The sequence below is a fragment of the Larus michahellis genome, chromosome 8, assembly GCF_964199755.1.
Source record: "Larus michahellis chromosome 8, bLarMic1.1, whole genome shotgun sequence".
Taxonomy (NCBI): domain Eukaryota; kingdom Metazoa; phylum Chordata; class Aves; order Charadriiformes; family Laridae; genus Larus; species Larus michahellis.
The window spans coordinates 30,081,368-30,105,873 of NC_133903.1; the positions used below are offsets into that span (position 1 = coordinate 30,081,368).

The 24,506-nt window shown below is 40.1% G+C and overlaps 1 protein-coding gene across 11 annotated transcripts in view; it reads left to right on the forward strand.

The window, feature by feature from the left end:
* The window catches only part of RABGAP1L (RAB GTPase activating protein 1 like), a 258,432-nt gene that overhangs the window by 178,776 nt on the left and 55,150 nt on the right, over nucleotides 1-24,506 (forward strand). For 9 of the 11 annotated variants that reach the window (XM_074598608.1, XM_074598609.1, XM_074598607.1 and 6 more), the window contains one exon: nucleotides 16,308-16,436. In XM_074598608.1, the coding sequence (XP_074454709.1) occupies nucleotides 16,308-16,436 (129 nt within the window). Of the gene's footprint in view, nucleotides 1-7,533; nucleotides 8,672-16,307; nucleotides 16,437-24,506 lie in introns of those variants that run through there. The other 2 variants (XM_074598615.1, XM_074598620.1) reach the window with 1 other exon arrangement.

Sequence of the window (24,506 nt, forward strand, 5' to 3'; positions counted from 1 at the left end):
CACATCCAAACTTTTTTTTTGAGGGTTCATCTGCTCATGGGGTGTGATTGATAGCAGCACTTAAGGTCACTTGGGTTGTTGAGCTTTCATCTGGGTGACCATTAAAAACATGTCACTTAATGCCAGAGGAAAGCTGTAGTTTTGATCAGGAAGGTGTATAATATTCAAACTGAAATGGGTAGAAAATAGTGAGAAACGATAATGTATTTGTTACAGCCTGTGTATTTGCTACAGCCAGTGCATTATTACCTTACAGACATTCATTTCAGTACATATTTATCTTAAAACCAGTACTTTTATATATCGTTCCTCGAACTCAAGTGAATGTGAGCAGCGTTTCTAATGGTGGTTATGAGTTCTTGCACTCCTCCTCACGGCATGTTACCAAGTGATAACTGCGTGTTACACAAACAAGGTGGTTCTATTTCTTGGTTATTTCTGTTGCCAGCTTTCAGTCTCAATGCTGTTTGTGTCAGTCTGTGCCCAACAGATTGGGGAGCAGAATGTCAGGTACGATGGCAGGGACAGCAGACGACGCTATTAATTCAAGTAGCTGATACAGAGGCTCCTCAGATTTAAAAAAAAAAAAAAAAAAAAAAAAGGTGTCAAAATTACCTTGGATGAGGAGGGTTATTTGGGTTATTTGTTATCTTTATATCATTCTGTGTCTGGACTGAAAATGACCTCCTGGGCCAAAGAAATGCTTCTCTGCTATAGTATGCCATTATGTGACATGGCATCCATTTCATAAACTAGTAACAGCAGCAATATTGACGGTGGAAGGCCATTTCCCTTATTCCGGTTTTAAATTCGTCACTGATCATTTTACACTCCTCTACTCTTATATCAGCATTGTCCTTCATCTTAAGTAGTCCCCTTCCCGTGACACTCACACTGGTGTTTATCACCTTGAAGTATTTATAGATATCATTCATATTGTTTACTAAATAAACCAATTTCTTAGTGTTCCTGAACTCTAGTAGTTATCTTCTGCATCATCTCAATTCTGTATTAATCTTTTTAGAGGTGAATGCCTGGTCTTTGAGAGGGGTCACACTATATTTTCTGTGTTAATGTTGTATTTCCTTATTTCCCAAAAAATCTGCTTTATCTGGTAACCACGAGGATCATACTATTCTCTTACACTTGTATGAAATAGTATTCATGATTAACCAGAGGGTTCCACAAATACTGTTTCACCACCTTAGATGTGGATTTGTGTAAGAGCACAAATTTTGAATAAAATTATGCTGTACATTTACATTTCACTTCTTAATGAACATATAGTGAATTGTAGGTTTTCTTTTTTCACTTTCAATACATTATCTTCTTTAGATAGACACCTGACCTAACCTGTCTCGGATTTTGTCCATCATTTATCTCCTGAATTGCCACTTGCACTGACCCAGAACTTTAAAATCAGATCTGAAATTTTGTTCTGTGTTAAAGGCATAGCTCAAAAATTCATACTCATGAGAAGTGGACGTACCCAAAGATAGCCAGAGCAGTCATCCATTTTTGTGCACCTTAGATCCTGCTCTTCATGGGTGAGTTACACCTAATTCTCCAGGGAGCTGTGTGGCTCCCAGTTAAACCCAAATGGCCGGGGTCACATCCCTTGAGGTTATTCCTCCCTTTATCACCTGCTTCCGAAATTATCACTTACCACTGCCTAGTCTGGGGCACTAGTGTTTAAAAAGTAGTGTAGTCTTTTAAGAAAACAAACAAGGAAAAAGCCAAAAGGTTCAAGTCATAACAGCACGTAATGAAATAATTTTTATCAGTCAGATGAAAATAAGCCGTATAAGAGAAATAGTTAAGTTGAACACACAATTCTTCGATACCTTACTGAAATAAGATACTTATATTTTCATTAAATCTTACTAGTTAAACATCCGAGGATGTCAGTGAAGACTGGACAGGTGCTTATTTTAGGTAAAACTTGCATATTGTCAATGCAGACAGTTAAAAAATGTGAGTTGTCTTTCAGTTGGGCATGAAATTGTGACAATTACTGTAACTTTTTGAGAGGTATCATACGAAAAGTGCACTGAGCGTGTAGGCAGTGGAGTTCAGGCCTCGTCTCCAAGAGATAAAACAGCTGTTTCATTCTCTCTCTGCATGCCATCGCTCTTACTTGGCGTTTACAGTGACTTGAGGAGCCTGAGCTGGTCTTTAAATTAGTGCTGCTTTAAGCCAGAGGTTGGATGAAGTGATGTACAGGGTTCCTTTCCAACCTGAACTGGTTTTGACTCTAGGTGATCTGGCTTAGTCCACTCTGTAAGTGCATTAAATCTTCAAAAGGCTCTTTTCAAGATAAAAAAAGAAGTGTCCACATTAGAATCTAAGACAAAATAGATATAGCCCTTCACACCATTTTTTTTTTTATAGCTTCTTTATGTAGCTGATGCCAGGATCAGCGCTGAAGCTTCTGGTACAGAAGTGGATCCTAACGTTTTGGTATTAGAGATCAGAGCAGACTGTTCTCTTTTCAAGGTCTTCTCCATTAGGCAGAGGACAAGAAGTTCGCTTTTTAGGAGGCTCTCAGATCACTGCTTTTAGATTTCTAGTTCCTAAATTAAGGAGGTCGTTAAACTGCAGGTTTTGCTGGGCTGAAGGACTCCCGGCCCCCCAAACCCACTCCCCCAGCACAAAAAAACACTGCTTGGTGACTTGTTGGAGATTATATCTTTAGAAATAGAAATCTGTGCCTGAAAATGTCCAGAATCAATCAACTTCCAGACTATTGATTTTCTAGACCTAATATAATCAGTTTTCTATTTTTAAGTGTCCACCTTCATTTGCTTGCTAAAATCCATTCTGTCCTGACTAGTTACTTTCTTAGCCCATCTCCTCTTCACACCTAAAATCAGTTCAATTTCTATTAGGTGAACGTTCATCATAGATTTTTAATTTTGAGGGAGAAGAGGCGTTCTCTTTTTAAGACTGAAAACAGAGAAAGCATGAAGTTCATTGGACTGCATTTCTTCAGCGGCACTGAGCCCTGATTTATCTATTAGTCGCACTTCCCCATTATACTGTCTGCTTATAATTTCCAGATGTTGTAAACCAGAGATGGTGTTTTCAGGACTACATATAGTTCTGACATATAGATATATATATACACTTTAATTTTTTTTCAATATCCTGTGTATGACTCATGTACCTAGCAAATCTTGTGATTCTGTGTGATATTTTTTATATTAAGTATGTCACTGAAGTAAATAAAAACATGAAAAGAGTCATTCCAGATCAGACTTGTAAGCTTATCTACCCCAGTATCTTGTCAACAGCAGATACGCAGGAAAGACTGTAAGAACAGGGCAATAATACTTTTTCCTCCAGCAGTTTCTGTCTCAGGGACTCTGTGAGAAAGAATGAGTCTCGTGTTTAATAACTCCATATGTATTGTTATTTCATGGGTTTGTCGAGTGAGTTTTTGAACACATGTAGATTAGTAGCCACAGAGATTTTCTCAGTTTAATTATCATTTTGTTTTATTGGAACCTGTCACCTATGAGTTTCATGTGAGGCTCCTCATTCCTGTATTGGAAGGCATTTTGGACAGTTGGTTGCTCTTCACTTTCTCCACACCACTCATGATTTTATAGGTCTACCATATCCCTCATCAGTCTTACAGGCTTAATAATCGTAGTCTATTTTTGCCTCCTCATTGCAAGGCCTCTGATGAGCCTCATTCCCTCTCTGGATACTTTCCTGTCTCTAATATCCTCCTTTTTGAGATGGGAGGACCAGAGTGATGCATAATAGCAAGGATGAAAACCCATCATGGAGTTATACTGTAGAATAATGGCATTCTCTGTTTAGATCTCTATTCCTTTCCTATTGATTTCTACCATTTGATTTATTTTGTTGACCTCTGGAGTGCACTGAGCTGATATTTTCGTAGAACCGTCCGCAGTGACTCCAAGATTCATTCCTGAGTAGCAATTGTCAGCTCAGAGTCTATCATTTATATGTAAAATTAATATTGTTCCCCATGTGCATCAATTTACATTTATCCACATTGACTTTCATTTACTGTACTATTGCCCAGTCATTTAGTCTCTTACGGTCCCTTCTGCAATTCTTTGCTGTAAGCCCCTGTCTTTAACACCCTGAATAATTTAGTAGCATTTGCAAACGCTGTCACCTCATGATTTGCCCTTTCTTCCAAGCCATTTAAGAAAAGGCCAACCAGCACGACCCCAGCACAGAGCTCTGGTGGAATCTACTGTGAAAATAAATTGTTTTATCATGTTCTCTCTAATAATGATAAAGATGTAAACTTCACTAAATCCAGATTACACAGTTGTGATTAGACCCGAAGAACAGAAAGGACAAAGTAATTTCTGATACGGTAAGAAGTGAAGCTCTTACTGTGGGCATGATGTATGGATCTTCAGAGCTGTTCTGGTGCAGAATGTCTGTTATCCTTTTATAGGAATAAGCTTGAAAGAGAACTTCCTTTTTTTCTTCCAGTTTTAGAGTCCATTTAGCTTTTCAAAGTCAGTAATTTTTGCTGCTAAAATATTACAGGCAATCCAATTCCCTTTTTTTTTTTTTTACAGTTGACATAGAAAAGAGCAACGCCATCATACATCAATCAGCATTGATCAATTAGCAATTGATATAGCCATTATGAAAAAAAGAAATCAGTAGTGCTCACACAGGGTCATAATTTTAAAATTATGCAAGGTGGGCAGGTTGGCAGTTTTTACAGCAAGTTGTCATGCCTTGTTAAATACGCAAGTGAGAACACCGGTATCTGGGAACTAAACCAGTATGAATGCCTAAAACTAACACATTTATGTTCAGGCTTTTTGCGCTCATTTACGTTCTATAGTGTTCCGTATGTTCTAATTTGGTATATTTTAAAGTAGTTAGATTTATAAAGGAATCCCCATCAATATCCTTGGTATCTTGCTACAGAATTCAGAAAATATAGATAATTTCAAGTCACATTCTATATGGTTTTATTTGCTAAGAGAATATTTTGCCATTAGCCACTTCTTCTGAGTTCACTGGCCTTCAGATATGAGCAGATCTTTACTGCACCAGTACCATGTGAGCAAACAGACGTTCCATGGATAGGAAGGCCAGAAACAGAATTTAGCCAGAAACAGGTAGTCTACGCCATGGAAATCAAAGCACGAGTAATACGTGTTTACCCTAAGACATTCTAGTTAGAGTGCAAGCTACTGCCTTTGGGGCCATTTTTAGTTTTTAAGTTGACTTCAGTCAGGCCCGTCTGAAGAACACAGGACAGTAATCTAATGGCACGGATAAGAGCAATGAAGTTTACAGGAAGGAAAAATCACAATTCCTGGTCAGACATGGATAAAAATAAGATGTAGTGTTCAATGAGGATGTAGACGTATTTAAGAATGGTAGGGAGTATAAAAAGTCTCAAACCGCAGATTTGAATGACGGTTCACTGTTATGCTTTGTGAAAGGAGTTCCTGAAAAACACAGAGCTCATAATTAAGGGTGTTTTTTTTTTTTTTTTTCCAAGCCTTGGAATTTTTCATATTTTAGAGGCCTCCTTTTAAACAAGAAATCCAGGCCTGATGTAAAAATCATAATGATGGTAGTAGACCACATCTCTTGGGAAGCTAATTCTGTAGTTAATTTTCCTCATTCCTAAAAATTTGCACCTTATTTCTAACCTGAATTCATATGGTTTTAGCCTCTAACTCTGATATCCTATTATAACTTTCTAGAACTGAAGACTTTATTTAATAATCACTTCATTCCATTTTTCATAAGCCTTAGCCAAAATGAACCAAACCTGAATTTCTGTAAGGATGAGAGTTAACTATTAGCTTATTGAAGTGTGACTTATGCAAGAAATGATTTAAGGCTTTTTACATGAACAGTGCTTGGAATTAGCTGTCCTCTTGCCTGTTTCACCCCCAAGTCACCAGTGACGCTGCCCATTCACCTCTGTGCTTCTCGTCAGTTCTGTAACTCACAGTACAAAGTTCTTATTTCTTCCTTTTTAATGTTATGACCAGTGTTTTAATTTCTATGTGGAAGGTAGAACCTAATGTTTGTAGAATATCATGCTTGCCCGCCTGTGTTTAAATTAGATGGAAACACTTTAAAAATTCAGAAAAAAAAGGAAGAGCTACTTCCTTTCTTTTAAACCCTTTCACCCTACAAACATAGAGTCTGGAAAGCTGGTAGTTTAACCTGTGATGGATAACTGATCAGCATCGTGGTGTTTACCTGTACACATAGTAACAAACTAGATAATAAACCAGAATCTCTGGAACTGCAGGCTGAGAGGGGAGTTTGGAAAGTATAGGAGAGCTCCCATCACAGTCTTCACTATAATCTTAAACTGGAATGAAATGTGCGTTGGTTGTGGTTTCCCTTTTCTTAAGAGTCGTGCATAGCTTCTCTTGAACAGGATCTCAGTAAATACCCCTAATTCCAGCCGAGACAGAAATGCTGTAGCCTCCACCTCTTTGGGACCCCGCCCTGTGCACTAGTCCGTACCGAAGATTTTCATCTGCAAAATAGTGTTTCACAACCTGAGATACTTAAATCAGCTTTCAGAAGACTGGTTGTATTAAACAGCTTATTCAATACTGCCCAAATTTGCAGGTGCTTTACTTGGTTTAAATCCCGTATCAGCAGAGGATGAATCGTTGAGGCCTCTTTGTCATCATCGGTCATCTGGTCATCTTTGACCCATGACTTCTGCTGGTTCTGCTTTAACCATTTTCCCACCTGCTTCATGTGTCACTGTGAGCCAGGTCATCTGTGTGGATGGGGCTATTTTTGGTAATAATGTCCTTTTTAAAAAAAAAAAATCATCTTATTCAAGAAAATTTACTTTTATTTGAAAGGATATACCACTATGAGTGGTATATCAGACGGAATGCAATTAATTTATTTTTCTAATTTTCTCTGCTTTTTGTAGTACTTATCGAGGCTTGTTTGTGGTAAATTAAAATTATTTTCATATTTTAACTACTCATGATTGTGTTTATGATTTCAATTCAGTGACCTCATGCTATGGATTTTTACTTGGTATTAGTGTTTAAACTAAATACTGATGTTTTTTTCTTGACATGTTAGATAAATGATGTTTAGAGCTCAAATATGCATTTGCAGAAGTGTTTGCGATAATGTGTTCCGTATCCATAGAGCTCTTCACAATATTTTAAATCACCACCTTTCTATATGTTAGTTATGTATGGAATATTACTGTCTGCTCCGATCGGAAATGTGTATTGTTCTGTTACAGAGCCCATTTTATAATTAGGCAATTCAAAAATGAAGCAGCATAAAATTCACAAATGAAGCATGGTTTCTGAAATCAGTGGCTCTGGAATGAAGCGGTACCTGCTGGGCTGTCTTTAACCAGATGGCGGGGGCACCGGGGCTGTTCCCTGCACGGGGGCGATGCCAGGCGACTGAAGGTGTGACATCATGGCGTTTTCCTTACAAACGCGCGGTTAATTTCTAGAACCGACTCAAATTGCCTGTGCTGACATCATTCCCTCTCTGCCCATCGTCTCCGGGTTTAGAAATGCTGCCTGAGAACACAGTGCTGGAAATTACCGTTGTCTAAATGATTGAATTCAATCCTGCGCAAGCTGTGCAGAGATGGGCTATGGCTTCTCAGCAGCTGCCTGCCGCTCCCTCCTCGCCGGCAGCCCCTTACGATGCCCTTGCCCCTCTCCTGGTCACCATCCAGGAGTGATGGGGGTCTCCTGCCCTACCTGCCCGAGGCTGTATTTGCATTATTCGGAAGCAGATGGAGTACCAGTCGCTATATCAGCTGGCAGGATGGCTTCTTCCCAGCCATCGGGTGTTGGGGGATGCAGCTCAGACTCTGTGAGCCTGGGATTCAACAGCAAAGCCCCTCACAGCTGAATTGATTTAAGGTAGATGGGGAGGGGAGCTCAGCTGTCCAGCCGCTCACTATTGGCTTCTTATGACGGCATTGTCCCCCGAGAGGCTCTCCGCACGCTCCATCACCCCCTCCTCCTCCTCCCAGCCCCTCCTCGCCTGCCCCGTCATTAGGGATTCACAGCCAGAGGCAGCAGCGGCAGCCGCCACGCTTGTCACCGGTCGGAGATCGCAATGAGCTCATCCTTTTCTCTTCGCAGCTCCAGAACTGCCCTGCCTTTATTGCTCTTATTGCTGCCACTGGCACACGCATCCACGGACACTGAGCCCTGAAAGCTCTCCTGTCCGAGATTTCCCGCACTCGTTTTCTGCCATTTTCCTGCTCTTTAGGTACATTTTTAGATCCATGTTTTCTTTGGTTTGTTTTTCAAATCTACTTTGGACTCAGGCTGAGCCAGCACGGTGGATCGTATTTTTCCTTGATTCTTAGCAAAGATGCTTTTCTCTTTCTGAGAGAGGGACGGGCGTTGCTGTAGGCGGCCATCTGAGCCCGTGTCAGAGACCTGAGGCTGGCTCTCCCAATCTTGCACTTTTTGAAATTACTGTTCTCGCTCTGGATACTTCCTGCGTACTGCTCATGGAAGAAGGGGTGCCTTGCAAAACCCCAGCTGCCAAGCTCACACCACCCGTCAGAAAGTCCCAGGACATGCACGACGAGAGAAGCAAGCTGGTGAATGAGTATGCATGTCGAGTGCTGGAACTTCTGGGAATGGGGCATCGCCTGTTTGTGCCTCGGCTGCTTGCGGTGAGATTGCATTTCCTTGAAATCAATTCATTGCGAATTTGCCATCTTCCCTCCCGATCCTGTCTCTACCACCCCACACCCCCCCCAGGATTCATGACACTGAATAGAGGCGTGAAAGGTCTCTGATTTTTTTCCTCTCGGCTTCTCATAATCCATCTCCTGAACACTGAGTCTTTTCTTTTTCATGTTAGCTCAGAAGGGCTGGACGCTGGTCCTGCAAATGGGGATTGGTGCCACTCCTTCACTAGCTCGAAGGGTTCACAACCAGGGCTGCGCTGTAAAAGAAAAATTAAAAAAATCTGTCCTAAAGCCATGGATGCTTTTGTTCTTAGTCCTGTAATGATTCCAAATAAGCAGTATGCCCGGTCTACTTCTAGATACTGATGGAAAGTGCATTAATGGTTAGCAAGTCAAATTTTATACTTGTGACATTTAAGCATTCGTAAAAATTCAAGCCGTGTTGATGTATCTTGGTTTTCTACTGTTTCTGTGTTTGATTTTGAAAAGGCAGTTGACACTACATAAAAAAAGTTTAAAATACGTCTGTAGAATTATCTGGGAAATAAATTGTTAAAGGTGTTTTTCATCTGTCACAGCAAATGATGCCTGTATGTGATGCCTGAAATCGGTGTGGCATGTCATGGTACGGAGGAGTACGCTTTTGTCATTTCTAGTGCTGTCCAAAGCTGACTCAAACCCACACAACAGTGGCCAGCCCAGGAGTCAGTGCCGAGTCCCAGCGGAGGCTGCTCTGGGCTGCTGTAGCTGAGCCTGGCTGCAGCTCAGAGCTACGCTTGGTCCATGGCCTTCAACACCACAACCTCATTTTTGTGTGATGCATGTGGAGACAGTTCCTTACTGATCCCATCCCATTTTCTAGTGGGGTGGTGCCTTTCCTTTATTTCCATACCCCCTGCACTCCTGTGTTGCAGCTGTAGGAGTGACCTGCGTGGCATTTGTGTTGTGCTACTGAAACCTGTCTGCATGTTCTGCAGTACGCTCACAGAAATGAATGTGCTCTGCGTATTGTAAGTTATTCAGTGTAAAAGGAAGGAAAAAAAAAAGTGGGTAGTAGAACCAGTGTGTCCTTGTGCTGTGAGATGTTAGATGAAAATAAAAAAAACCCACAAACTCTCTGATTGCTAGTAAAGTGCAGATGAATTTGGATGCCCACAGGCACTTGTAGAATTGGGTCTCCTGCCTGTCACAGGGACTAGTAGCGCGTGGTTAAATCTGGTGTGTGTGTAAGCGTTATTCTATTTATTTCCGAGTGTACCTAAACATCCATCCTGCTCCTTTAGCGCTGATGGCCTCTGGGGCAAGGACTGCCCAATCATTCTGAATTGGTCTGTGAGGAGCTCTGAGGAAAGCAGGGGCAAAACCACCAAGATCTTTTTCACTTGACTTATTCAGGCTTTCTATCTGGCCCTCCAGATGGAGAATACCAAGAAATTTAGCGTACTTCGCCACCCAGGCAGCTTAGCTTTGATGAATGACATAATATTCTTTATTTAAAAAGGGGAAAAAAGGCAGAACAACATAAAAAATACTTGTCTATTAGAGAGTCTTGACTTGTGGAGTCAATGTGATTTCCTGTCAGGTTTTATTAGCTAAATATACCTCTGCTGACAAGTATCCTTTTTGACATATACTCCTTCCATAGAGAAGGAGAGACTATGTTTCTGATTTTTAAAAACTGAGAAATCTCTGAGGACCAAGAATTTGTACTTTGAGCAGAACTAAAGATACTTGAAAACCTCAGTGTTTCATAAAATTAAGAACTATATTCTTTTTTACCTGCGTAAATTTCTCCCTCTGCTGTGGTTTTGGGAATAAGCAGAATATATGCCATGTATATATGTGAGAAGTATAAGCTATAACCTTTATGCCAGCCTTAGAAAAATTCAGATCACCTAGTCACTGCATGAGCCAACTGTGATGATGCGCAAGTGAAACAGCACTATTTCTGTGTGGGTTTGTCTCGTTTGGGATGACTATTGGTGGATGAAGCTGGTAGATTTTGTGTTTGCTGCTTATCCACGTTCATCAATATTTCCTGTGGCAGAACGAGCATTACCTGTGTAAGTCTGGACCTACGTATAAACGCAGTGGTGCAGTTTTGGGTAGAGGGATACTGCTGGGTGTATGCAGGATTATTGCTGTATTTATGGATGCCAACTCATTGCGCACAAAAACAAAGCCATTTTTTTTCCATAACACATTTCTACCAGTGTTTTACAGAGAGCACAGATTTTATTTAGGAAAAAAATCTTGTTGACAGTATAGTTTTCACAGTAAAGCAATGGACATAAGCAATGCCAGTAAGAGGAGCCTTTTGATGTGTCGTGCTAGAAGCGCGTGCCAGTGTAACTGCAGCAGTGTAGCTTTGCCCGTCAGACTTTTCCAGGCCTGCATCCCAAGTTTTACCCATCCTTGCCCTCCTTTGCAGCACAAAGGGCAACTTCATCATCTTGGAGTCCTCGACCATGTTGTCAGGTCTGTGGCTTGTGTTTCAGGCCATCGCAGTGCACAGTCGTGCAATGTTCAACACCCCTGTCATGTTGGTACCAGTGGAAGAGGAGCTACCAGGTTAGAGAAAATAGCTCACTTACCTCGATTTGTTGCATATCTTCTTAAAAGAATTTAAAGCCACATCTGTGTGTGTTCTGAAAAATTAGTGTGAGGATACTTCTGTAAATATTTTGAATTTACCAGTAGCAAATTAAATAGTGGAGTAGAGTGTGGCCAGAATCTTTTCAGCCTTTAACTTGGTCTTGTTCCTGACACTTGTCCATTAAGGTGTAAAGGAGGCAGTTTATGCTCACTGACATTCTATAGAAATTCTAAATATATATACTGTATAAGCAGAATTCTATGTAAATGAGTAATTTCTATCTGTTTCTATGAAGGAGGAAGGAAGAACTAAATTAAGGAAATGTAGTGTGGTTGATCTAAAATATCTTCTGCTGTATTAGTTCCCAGGTGGGAACAGGAGTTTTAGTTGATATAGTCAGTAATAAATGAGACTGCACAATTAATAATTGAAGACAGAGAAATTAAATTAAAGAAAAAAACCAAGGCTTTGTCCTTTGTCTTAGTCACATTTTCCTAAATATTTTGGGTAAAGTAGTATAACGTTATTTATTTTAAAATTATATATAAAAATTAACATCATTTAAGTCTCTCAAATTCCATTCCTGTTTTTTGAACATTTGCATTTTTCCAGAACTTTACCTTCAGATTTGAAGGCTTCCCTAGTACTTCTGGGATAGAGCTTTCCCTTAAGTTTCAACTTATCCATATAAGATAATTTTGTGAATAGATTGAAATACTTAAGCGATGTGGGAAGGACATTCGAGGGCATATTTAGCCAAACCCTGAAAGGCAAGCTGAGACATTTAAAGTTAGTGTTATTGTCATAGTTCTCAGTCAGTTTCATCTTTTGAATGGTTTTAAAAATATATTTTAACCTAAAATATGATTATTTGAAAATCATATCTAGAATAATAAAAAATGCCCTGGAGTCCCCCAGGTATACAAAAATACAATGCAGCTGCCAAACTTTAATTATTGGTTCATTAAACTTACAGATAGTGTAGTGAAATAAGTTGTTCATGAGTTCCACAAGCTGAGTGACACGAACCAATGAACGTACAAATCTCTGCCTGTCAAACAGCTGCCAAAAGGTTCCTGAAATGTCTTTATGACTTATTGATTAAAATCACAAAATGTCATGAAATGTGAATCTTAGCATCCTAACGTTGTTATTTTTTAATTTTTTTTGGTACTGCGTATATACATACAAACACACTGGTTTTGTGCTGCTTCCTGTTTTTAATCAGTACCTGAAGAGGTTTGTTTGCAGAAAATACACAGCGTACACAACCCAGTTATCATTGCTCTCAAAATGATGCTTTGATTTCTTGTGATTTTTAATAGTGAAACTAATTTTTTGATCAACAAATTATTATGATGAAATTAAAATACTCAGCAAAGTAGAAAGAGCTGAGCTGTATAGGCTCTACCACACATTTTATCAAACTATACATTGTGATGGTTTATAATTTTGGTAACTATAATCTTAGATCAGCAAACTCTGTCGCGTAAGTTCTTATTTCCAGGAGCCATCATTATTCTTATGGGCTTTTCAGGGTTCTTGTGGGTTTTTCAGGGTTGAGACCTTCAAAATTGTCAATAGTTACAATCTTGTGAGAGTGGTTTGTTTGGGGGCCGTTAAAATAGTATTAAAACAGTGATTCAAGCAGAAGCCTAGGAGAATTAAATCTGACTTTAAAGGGTTTACATGTAATTGCTGCTTTTCTGACATACTTGCCTCTGTCTTTTTTTGGTATTTATTTTTAAATGAAGTGCTATGGACATAAAGGGTAGGTGCATCTGCTTTGCTAAAGTTTGTCAGGGTAATTTCATTGTTGATTATAACAGTTTTTTCTCCTCTGATTCCTTAAAAAAAATAAAATCCAAAACTCTCAATGTGTTATGTTAATTTAAGAAAAATAAACTAAATACAAAATTAAAAAAAGAAGTAGTCTAGTCAGGACCTCTAGGAAGAATACATACTTCAAATTAGGATAGCTCAGCTCCTAATAAAGTGCTAAAACTTTGGCAAAAATTGTGTTTGGTGTTCCTTTTATGCTGGGAGCAACTGTCCAGAAGTCTTAATTGAAAACACCCTCCTACTCGGTTGGAAGCATGTTCCAGTCAGCCTGTCTTGGAGATTACCCCGTCTGTCAGCACTGCCGTATCTGAGCACCTTCTGCGTAAAACCAGGAACGGCAGCAAAATGGGGTTTACCCATTGGTAAAGGGTTGGCTGGTGCCAGCCCTTTCCCCCTGGGGTCAGAGTTGTGTTTGTGTTGGGTTTGGGAGGACAGGAGAGGCTGCCACAGCATGAGGAAGAGGAAGGGACTGGAAATGCCAGGAGAGCTGGTGTCCAAAGAAGGCAAATTTGCAATGGAATGGGGAACTCCATTTGAATTGTACAGTGATGACAGCTGTCAACATCACTGAGAGGGAAGGAGAGAAATTGCTTTCAAGTGAGCTGGTTATCAAAGTATTTGCTGCTTTTCGATCAGCATTTCCCCACGGAACCCTGCCCAGGATGCCAGGGATGGATGCCGTCTTGGATACTGAGTGGGGTTTTGCCGCGGTGCTGCCCCTGCGACAGGCTGCTCCCACCGCACTCCACAGCTCGCAGCTAATCTTAGACACAGCTCATTGTGGAGTGAAATGGCGATCTAGTTCCAGCGTGGCTAAAGCATATACAGCCTCAGTAAAAACTCGTCCAGGAGAAATATGACATTAGAAAGAGGAAATGGACGCCTTGGCCATAGCTGCATTCAGTAGATACCCGACTGCACCAGCTTTCTGTCAACGCTACATCAGTCTTGTCTGATTGAGTCTCAGCCAGATAGTCCTCCTGCCAAATTTTCGTGGACAGAATCAGATGTGATGGTTTGTAAAGCTGAACATTTCTCATCAGCGTCCTGAAGGCAGCTTTTCTTGTGTCCCTGCAGTGATGACCCAGCAGCTTCCTTGGCTGTGAACGAGGGGAGGATCAAATAGATGTTGAGAGCGCTCTGAGGATTTTGATGACAGAAAGTTGTCTGCCTTACAAATGCTGCAGTCATGGGGAAACGGATCTGCTGAAGCTACTCCAGTTGTGTTTGGAGTTTTCTCACTCTTTCCCTGTGATTAATGTAGCAAGAACTACTGCAGAGTGGCTATTAGGGTATAGAGGATACTAATCTCTAAAAATACATAGGGTGATAGGTAAATGTGTACAGTGTAGACTTTGTCCTTGTAGGCTCTTGATGGAAGAAACCAAAGTGCGTATTGCTATGCCGGTTCCCACAGTGAAAGATGGGGCACAGAGCAGTGACGATTATCAGCGTTCGGGGGGCACACTGGTGTCAGCACGTGCTCTCCGCTGTCAGAGATACTGGGTAACCAGGAAAATACCCCCGCAACGTCTGCTGCTGTTCAGGTTTGGTACATAATTTAAAATCCCTTCAAAAACCCTTTTTTCTTCCCCCACCAAAACCAAGTTGGATAAATTGCTATTTTTGATAGACAATCTGGGTAGGCAGCTCTAGCGTTTTCAGCAGAAAGGTGCAATATGTCGAGCTAGGTTTGAGTATTACTGTTATGTATCTGCAGCACCATACTGGAGTTCAGTTTGCTTTGGGAAACAATTTTTTTCTACTTTTAAGAAGGCCTTTTACACAGCAGACATAATTATTTTCATGTAAATGAATTTGTAAATAAAAGTAAATTTTTCTCTGCATTATAGTGATAATTCCATTTATTTGTATTTATTTAAAACAAATTTAACACCCAAGAGGAACAATAGTACCATCAAGCCTCACATTTTGTATATCAAAGGTCGCATATTTTCTCCTGGTTCTCCCTGTGTAGAGCCAAATCTCTTGTGTTTGGCTGAAGCGTGTTTTCTGGAAAGAAGCTGTCTGAAATTGGAGACAGCAAAGGATTTTGAGTGGGTGGCAGTATAGTTAAGAATCAAACTTTGTGCGTATGTAATATACCTACTGTGTATAACAAGGCAAAGACAGACAAACGGTGTTACTCATGAGAAAGCGGAGGATGCGCACATGAAAATGGTGGTGGTGGTGGTACTTGAGCAATTAACCTTAACCAAAGGTACCTACGCTGCTCGTGAGGTATTTGTAGTAATACCGTGATACACCGCGCCTGCCTCCATGATACTAGTCTGTACCTTGGCACAGTTTTGTTCACTCTTTCTGTGTTAAAGATCTTGAAATTCACATTTTTGAGATGACGTCCTAAATGTCTAGTCTGGACATTCAGTTCCTGAGAACCTTTCAAAGGAGCAATCCCAAGGCTTGGTATTTCGTGTCTGCTAAATCTCTTGGTGTAGTTCTTGGTGAATCTGAAGTTGAATACATTTGTCCCTATGAATCATATTACTCCGTCAGTAGCAGAACTGGATTAATGTTGAATGTTTAACATTTTCTGACCTGTTAGGCTTGATACCACACTGAGAGGTACAGCATTATGAGGAATGAAGAAATAAGCATGTAAAACATTTTCTGGCACAGTGTTCTTTGAGAAATTGTGTCACAGACTTCTGCACGTTGACTTGCTGATGCCTCTTATGAGTCATATGCATTTCTGCTTCTGCTGTTCATGTCTGCAACCATATATAACTATATATATACATTGTCTTTTTAGGGCAGCGTTATAAGAATCAGCAATGGTCTAATGCACAAGCTCTCTAGAAAATATTATAAATTCTCCTGGGTTTTTGTCGTTTGCTTGGTTTTTGTTTTTCTCCTCACTGAGTGACATCTTGACAGGCTGAGCCAGAATCCCTTTCCTACCTTGCAGAAATAGAAGGATAAAAGACATTAATGTGTTACAGTCTCTGATTGTGCTGTTCTGCCTGGGATTCCTTGGGTAAGCTTTAGCCTCTGTTTTGTTTTATGAGATAGGGGTTAGAGAGCTGATTGCAAGGAGGATGTTTCTGAGCTAATGTGAGTATCGGTGGTTTGGAACACGTTCAGTAAATGACAAATCCAGTAAACGAGCATGACTGCATGTTCTCGGTGCTTACAGTAGTTCCCTGTGTTGAATTGCAGACCTCAAAAGAGGACCTTCTACAAGCTGATTTTGAAGGAGCTTTGAAATTCTTCAGGGTGCAGTTGCCCAAGAGGTACAGAGCTGAAGAGAACGCCAGGAGACTGATGGAACAAGCTTGCAACATTAAGGTAAGGATGGTCTGAATTTCTTCTCATTCACCCAGGGTTTTTACAGAAAAAGTAGGGTGCAACATTAAGAACGGCCGTAGCGTGTGAGAAGTAAAGAAATGTAAATCATTAGTTTATTCCTTTTTATACATGTTTGTATATTTATATACACACACTTTTTATATTAAAAAAAGTAAAATGCTAAGCTTTTCCCTCTTTGTCTGCTTGGGTACAAGCTAATAATTAAAATACTGATGCATGATGAAAAAATGGAATTATCAGAACTCGCTAATTCATTAATTGATTTATAAAAAATGATTACACTAAACCAATTAATCAAATGTATAATATGCAACCAAAGGTCAGATATTACTTGTTTTGCCCAGAAGCTATTTATTTGCAGAGCGCTGCTGTATCATACGATTATATTGGGGTGGAAACTTACTTTTGTTTGTATATCAAGCTTACCATGACAGAACATCTTTTTATATTCTACCCTTTCCAAGACCACACTGTCAAAAGGTAGGCTTCTTTGAGCATCTGGGGCACAAGTATTGGGCTTGTAATGCATGACGGCAAATTCGAGGAGTCTTAAGTTTTTGAGGATGGAAATCTGTTACATCTGTTAATCTGCAACAGAGGTTCATAAAGCTGTCATTTGAAAGGTCTGCTATTTTTTCTGGTGTTTTTTTGTTGGAATATGTATAGCTATGGATGGGCTTAACATTTGATCTTGGAAAAAAAGTGCTTTTGTTATTTCTTGGAGTGGGAGCACTGCTGGGAAATGCGTGTTTGGTGTGGCCCAATAAGGGCCACATGAAGACGTTCGTTCTGAGGGGACGTCCAACACCCTGACTTTTTTTTATCTCTCTCAATATACTTACTCATTTCCATTTGTGCTGCTTAATTTAATAGTTTATTAAGCAAGGACTTTTTCCATACTGGTTAAAACTCTGATCTTAGGAAATAGTGGGGCTTGCCATACTAATGTTTATTCCAGCCAGAAAAAAAGACCTGTGCAAAGATTTTATTAAAATTGGATTTGTATTTCAGCTCTGCTGCTGAAAGAGAGTATTTGGGAGTAAAAGACTATAGTTTGATGCTTAGCATTTAGTCCGTTGCTCAGCTCTTGAATGAGTCATTTAAGGACTTATCAAGTACAGTAAAATTATCTTTTATGTTGTTAACTCAGTGTTGATTGTCTAATGAGAGGTTAAAATAGACGTTCTCATGGTACTTTTTGGAAGAAATAGTTATCAATTTTCCTGGGCCCACCTTTCTCATTTCCTTGTGCAATATATTGTGTGCCATGTGATATTTTTCATTATTTTTTAAATTTGTATTGGGTATGTACGTACATGACGCGTTTTACTGGGAAGGTATTTTGCAATGCGTTTGAGGCAGATGTTCCGTGCATAGTGCCTCCTATGCGTTCAGCAGACGGGGCCTTCTGAAAGCGGAGTATAACTTTCTGAACTGTTCGTCGATGTGAATGGGGAGACAGCTGAAGGATTTGGCAGTGGATCCACTGCCTGTGCAGGATTTCGTGCGTTCTGGGTTCTGGCCCTTAAGAGAAAAGCACAGATGAGTACAGCAGACATGGAGTCAAGGCACTCTCCTTCCTGTTACAGAAGTACACGAGGACCAGTAGGAATTATTGGAATGGAGGGAGAATTCGGGGCTGAGACCTGGGGTTATCAGGGATGGGAAACAGTAGAAGATTTAAGTTACCTTCTGCTGTGTTAGTAACACTCCACCCTTGCAGGAGTGTAGTTGGCATCTGCTAACTCATTCCTTCATTCAGATATAATACATGGGAGGGGATCTAAACTGTCCTCTGAACGGTCTTGTGATAGTTAAGCTGGGAACAATTAAGCTCGTGGAGAGGAGTGTTCTGGAATTCAGAGCCTTTTACGTTGTCAGGATTAATGGCTTAGTCAGTAAAGTTAATCTAAATAGGGAACACTCTGAACCTAAGATGGTCTATTTAAAACAGTGAAAATGTGAAAGACCTCAAGAACTGACTGTGAGGAAATGCAGTGCAAGATATTGTTGGAGAGGAGGGTGATAATTACTTCAAATTAATCTGTTTTCACTCACTTCCACTCTTTTTCCTGGTCTTTGATGCCGATAGCTATGTGCTCACCAGACAGAGGCTTCTGTGTGGCCAGGGTCACTTGTGTGTGATAAGGATGAGGGACAGTGTGGCTATAAAGTCCTCCCTATGTCTCTTGGGTTCCTCTTGATTGATGACAATAAACTGGCTTCTAGACAAAGTTCTTGTACCGTTTAGGGGACAAACGGTTCTCATGGTGTGATCTTTTCCTCAGAAGCGTGCTGGCTTCAGCCTGTCATTGCTGCCCTTTGTCTCTGTTTCCTCATTCCAGGTGGGTTTGTGGCTCCCAGCCTGGTTCCCTCTCGGCAGAGGTGAAGTGCTGTAGGTTTGCTGTGGGTCTCCCACCGCCTGGTCATCTCTAGCACGGCCTCACCAGAGTGCTGGTCTTCTGGTCTAGGTGTAGCAATACGTTTCTCATCGCTTCCCAGTTTGACTGCTCTCACTCATGTTCTTGCTTATCAATACATGCCGTTCTCATAACCTGTTCTCCATATTGTTTCTTCTGGTGCTTTTGCATGCAGACACTTCCATTTATACTTCCTTCATACTGATCATAGTATTTCTGTTACGCATCCCTACTAGGTGACTATGAGATGCCTTGACTCTGTTAACTCGATGCCCCACATTCAATTAAAACACACAAGGGTTGAACTGACTTCACATTCACGGTTTCTATTTATTTAGATCAACTTTTCGCACTTTTGCCAACTAGAATGTCCTTAGAGAGCCAAATATGAATCACAGGAACATAACCTCTGACTGGAGATGGCACATTAACTATGTGATAGGCAGAAAAGAAAATCAGCTCATAATGAAGAAGGTGATTGGGAGTAATCAACGTGGTTTTGTGAAGAGTAAATCATGCTTAACCAACCTGATAGTCTTCTATGATGAAATGACTGCCTTGGTGGATGAGGTGAGAGCTGAGGATATTGTTTATCTCAAGTACAGCAAGTATGGACACTGTCTCCCGTAACATCCTTATAGACAAACTGGTGAAGTATGGGCTAGATAAGTAGATGGTGAGGTGGATTGAAATCTGGCTGAACTGATGGTTGTGATCAGCAACAGGGAGTCCAGTTGGAGGCCAGTCATTAGTGTTGTACCTCAGAGGTTGATATTGTGTCTAATACTGTTTTAGCTTCTTCATTAATGACCTGATTGATGGAGCAGGAGCACCTTCAGCAAGTTGGCAGGACCTTGTGGCAGGGACTAAAGAATAGGGAGCCAGGCTCTTCTCGGTGGTGTCCAGTGAACAGACAAGAGGCAGTGGGCACAAAATAAAATAATTTATATTTAAAAGCTATTTATTTATTTATTCTCTTTGGGGGGTGATCAGACACAGGAACGGGTTGCCCAAGGAGGTTTTGGAATCTCCACCTGTGGAGATACTCAAAACGCACCTGGCCCTGAGCAACCTGCTGTGGTTAACCCTGCTTCAAGGGGGTAGTTTAGACAAGGTCTTCTCCAGAGGTCCCTTCCAACCTCAATTATTCCATGATTCTCTAAATAGATATTATAATAATTGTATTTATTTACAAACAGGAGCTAATAATTGCAGTTGACTTGCTCAAATAGGAAATTATAGTCTTCTTGTGGTTTAACTCCAGCTGGCAACTAGAACCACGCAGCCGCTCACTAACCGCCCCCTTTCTTGCAGGGTGGGAGGAAAAAAGGGAGGGAGAAAAAAATACCATGGGCTGAGATAAAGACAGTTTAATAGAAACAATAACAGAAAATGAAAAACAACAATAATAATAATAATGACATGGGTCGCTCTCACTGCCCGGTGAACTGGGACCATCCCCAAGCAGTGATTGTAGATTCTCACACACAGGCCCCCCCGGCTACCCCCCATTTATATACTGAGCATGACATCTATGGTATGGAATATTTCATTGGCCGTTCCATTGTTCTCTCTATTCTTCTGTCAGAAGCTGAAAAAAGTCCTTGAATAGTGTAAATAGCACTTAGCAACAACTAAAATGGGTATTATTGACATTCCTTTCACAGCAATCACTAGAAAGAAAATTAACTCTTTCCCAGGTGAAACCAGGACAAGTCTTGATAATCATCACTAGAAGAGGTCCCAGGAAATGCAGAGGTTATATGAAGAGTAGTTGCCTGTCTTGCTGAATGCTGCAAGTCTTGTTCTGTTCAAAAAAAACCCAAACAAGACCCTTAAACATGTTTTTTTTTTGTGCTGTATGAATGAGACATGTGTGTCTTTCCACTGCTTCTGACTTCCTATTAGTATTTGTAGACTAAACACCAGATGTTTTTAGAGTAAGTATCACACAGTAAGTGCCAGGGAGTGTTTTCTTTAGGTTTCCAAACTAATTACTGGGGCATAAAAATGTGAAAAAAGAATGGTGGTGTGGCCAGGTTTCATAGTCTGGCTCTGTCTTTTCCAGTGTTTCTTTTTATTTTGTTCCCACATGACTGCAAAACAAAGCAGGACTTCAACATGTAATGATAACGCTCTAGCTGACATTGTTCTAGAGAAGGCAAATGAAAAAATACTTGGTGTTTTTTCTTCGTAATTTCGTAACTTTTAAGTTTAACTCATGCATTCAGGATCTAATCCTTGGATTTTGAAGGTGCTGTATTGGAAATAGTTTTATCTTCCTGTTTTTAAAACAAAAAGAATTAGCATCAATCTCTCAGTTAAGAACAGCTCTGCAAATGCAAAGAGAAAAGTTCCTATTAATTGCAAATTGTATATAAAATGTGGTAAAGAATGTCTCATCCAATTAAGGGCTATCCATGGTGATTACTCACCAGGTCTGAATTTCAGTCATTTACCAGTAAGGAAATCACTGCGAACAAACTCAGTGGAATTAGAAATGATAGGAGTATTTTCCAGCAGGAGATTGTTGGGTAGCATTTCATGGTTTAAGGAATATTTTGAACTAATTCATATTTTGAAATAATAATGGCCTGGGAAACGTCCCTTTGTTTTTGTCATATGCATCTATGAAGGCATCTGCCGAGACTCTCAATCTGCACGATTGAGCCCAATCCTGCACACATTTCCCAGCTCAGAAACAGTCAAACAGAGAAGAAAGACATAAATTCTCTATGTAGGGTGTCAGATGCTAATTTAAAGGTTAAAGAAATTTAATAAAAGAGTTAATGAATGGGGGATTGTCCTCCTTTGTTTCCTCTTAGTTTTCTGATCTGTGATGATCAGACCTTTCATTTTGCAATGGCCTTTACAGAGGGAGGGGCATGTTCCTCCCAGAGTGCTCAGTAACAATTGTGGTTGGAAAAATGGGTTTGGGGATGATAATTTCCTACCTGACCAGAGCAGGCTGCGTATTATGCCTCTAGAATGAGGAATTAGCCTAATTTCCTACTTTGTAGAAAACAATGCTTTTTGTATTCATGCTTTTGAGGGGGGACTTCTTTTTTCCCACTTTTTCTCTCTTTATGAGGGATTTCAGAAGTTTTTGTGTCTCTGGAAGCCCCATTTGATAAATGAAAGAATGAAGAGAGAGCCTGTTGTAAATTAATGAAGGCTAGGCTTGGTACTATTTTATTAAAACAGGTAATGCATTCTGCATACTTGCTGAATCTGCCTCAGTTGCCTTTTGCGTCTTGTAGTGCAATTTGTATTGTAGAGATCTGTGTATGTCCTAAAAAAATTGTGACGTCCTTTAATTTTAATATAGGAAGCTTATTCCTTCTATTCTCGAACTCTTCAGAGTTGTTCTTTATGTAGTTTTAAATCAGATTTACTTTAATAATGTTGCTATGTGAATGTTTTGAAGCTCACACCTCACTGAGGTGGGTGAATTACTTTATTCATGCCTCTGTTGCTGTTTTATCTGGAAGCAATTTTTTGCAGGCATGGATTAACAGGGAATTATGTATTGATTTATGTGATTTTTCAATGCAAAGAAGTATAAATAGCTCACTTGCTCTCTCTTCTCTAGTGCATCCTCTCTCTTGTGTCTATATGTATATATGTGTATTTGTCTAGATACTTGGGGTTTTTTTGCTATTGTGGGAGGTGGTAAAACAACACAAGTGCAGCAGGAAAGCAAAAGAGAGAACTGCAGAAAGGCCGTGAAACCGCACAAGCTTTTTATTCCTTTGGTTCTACCAGCGATTTATCTAATTAATCTTCCAGTATAAAGGACAGGAAAAAAATTGCTCATTTATCAACTTCTCAAGAAAAGGCCAAACCAAATTGAAAAGAATTGTGTTTAGGTCTATAGAAAATGCTGCTGTGCCTGTGTGCGATTTTTTTTTGAAAGCCAATGATCAATTCCACTTACGATGCCTGCGCTGTTATCTCCGAAGTGCAGGATCCCGTGGTCCTTGTGAGGATGGCCATGTTTTTTACTGCACGTTCTGTTTTCACCTTCAACTTCCTTCTTCGCTTGGCTTTGTGGCGTAGTGCAGCACAATGAACCAGCACCTGAAAATCAGATTAGAGCGTCTGCAGTGGAATTGGACGTTTAATATTATTGTCATCTTTTAAAAAGTCTTAACAACATAGACAGTGTCATGCATTTAAAAAAAACAGTTTTGCCTATGAGGTACTTATTTATTTGAACTCTGCATATCTGGCTTTCCAGTGAGTAGACACATTGCCTGGTAGTGAGATTATATTTTCATGGTGTTTAAGCAAAACTCTTCAGTTGTTTTGCTTTTTTTTAAATTTGCACTGAGTTAGCATTGTAAATGAAGTCAGGTATATTAATTTTATCAACAGGGAAGGAATATGATTGTATTATTAACAATTAAATATAATCGCATTTTAACCAGTAGCTTGCAACCTAAATACAAATATTTTGGTGTCCTTGCAGTAGTTGTTTGTTGGCATATGTAGTTGTGCTACTCTGAGTAATGGCAACAAGAATAGTGTTCAAGGTGAAGATCTTTAAGGATCTATAAGAGTTTGAGATGGAATAGTGGATAGGAATACTCACTGTCTGTATCCCCAGCAATTGTATCGCTGCATATACCGTGAAGAGGTTTGCCCAAGATACTAGTGGTTTAATTCATTAAGGTGAGGGGGATGTCTGAAAACTGTTCATAGTCCAGCAGGCCACAGAGAGGAAATACTCTAAATTTTGTTTTGTTCAGCTTCATGGCATGAGGCGTCACGGCTTGTCGGTAGATAGATGTTTCCCCTTCAGAGTCACAGAAGGAAAGTATACTCAGAAGGTCTTTTGGCGTAAGCTTTTTGAATCTGGCTCTTTCCTTCTGGATGAATAACAGCTCCTTTCCATCCTCAGTTCTGAAAATAGTAGAGAGCAGTAGATGAAGGTGGCAGGGAGTCGCACTGTTTGACAGTTCTGCCTTCTGCCACCTTTGCCAGGATTTGTCTAAAATAACTCGGCTCTATGAGTAAGAGGAAGTGAAAATTTTTCCCAAGCTGAATTGGACAGATTTGAATCCCTGATGCAGGCTGGCTGGAGGATTGACTAACCTCTTGTAAGGTGACTTGTTAAAATGTATAAAAAGTTTTCTACCCCAGTGGTCTGTATGTCAAGCGGTAGCAGAGTATATAGAGTTACTGTGGTCAGCATAGTAGTCATCTTAGTTGTTCTTTAGAAGGGAAAACATCCCTCTCTTCCTTTGAAGGCAACAAACCCAGTAAGTTGTAACTGATTTTTCTGAGGGATGCCTTGAGTTTGAACATGGAGTAAGACTGCGATGGTGGTGCCTGGCAGGTTTGCCGTACCTCCTCTCACAGTGAGGCGATAGCCTTTTCGAAGACACTTCTGTGATGCAAAAGGAGCCATAAAGGAAGAACAAATGTATACCAGAATCAGCACTTATGACTGTAATTAAAAGGAACAAAACCACAGGCTTTCACATTTTGTGAAGAAAGACACGTAGGTAAAAACAAAGATGCAGAAATGCCTAGAAATGAGCTCTGTGCCCCGTATTTAGGTTGGCCAAGAAGTGTTCCTTGATTTTGTCTTCAGCATCAAGCAGTCAGATCTGAGGAAACGGGT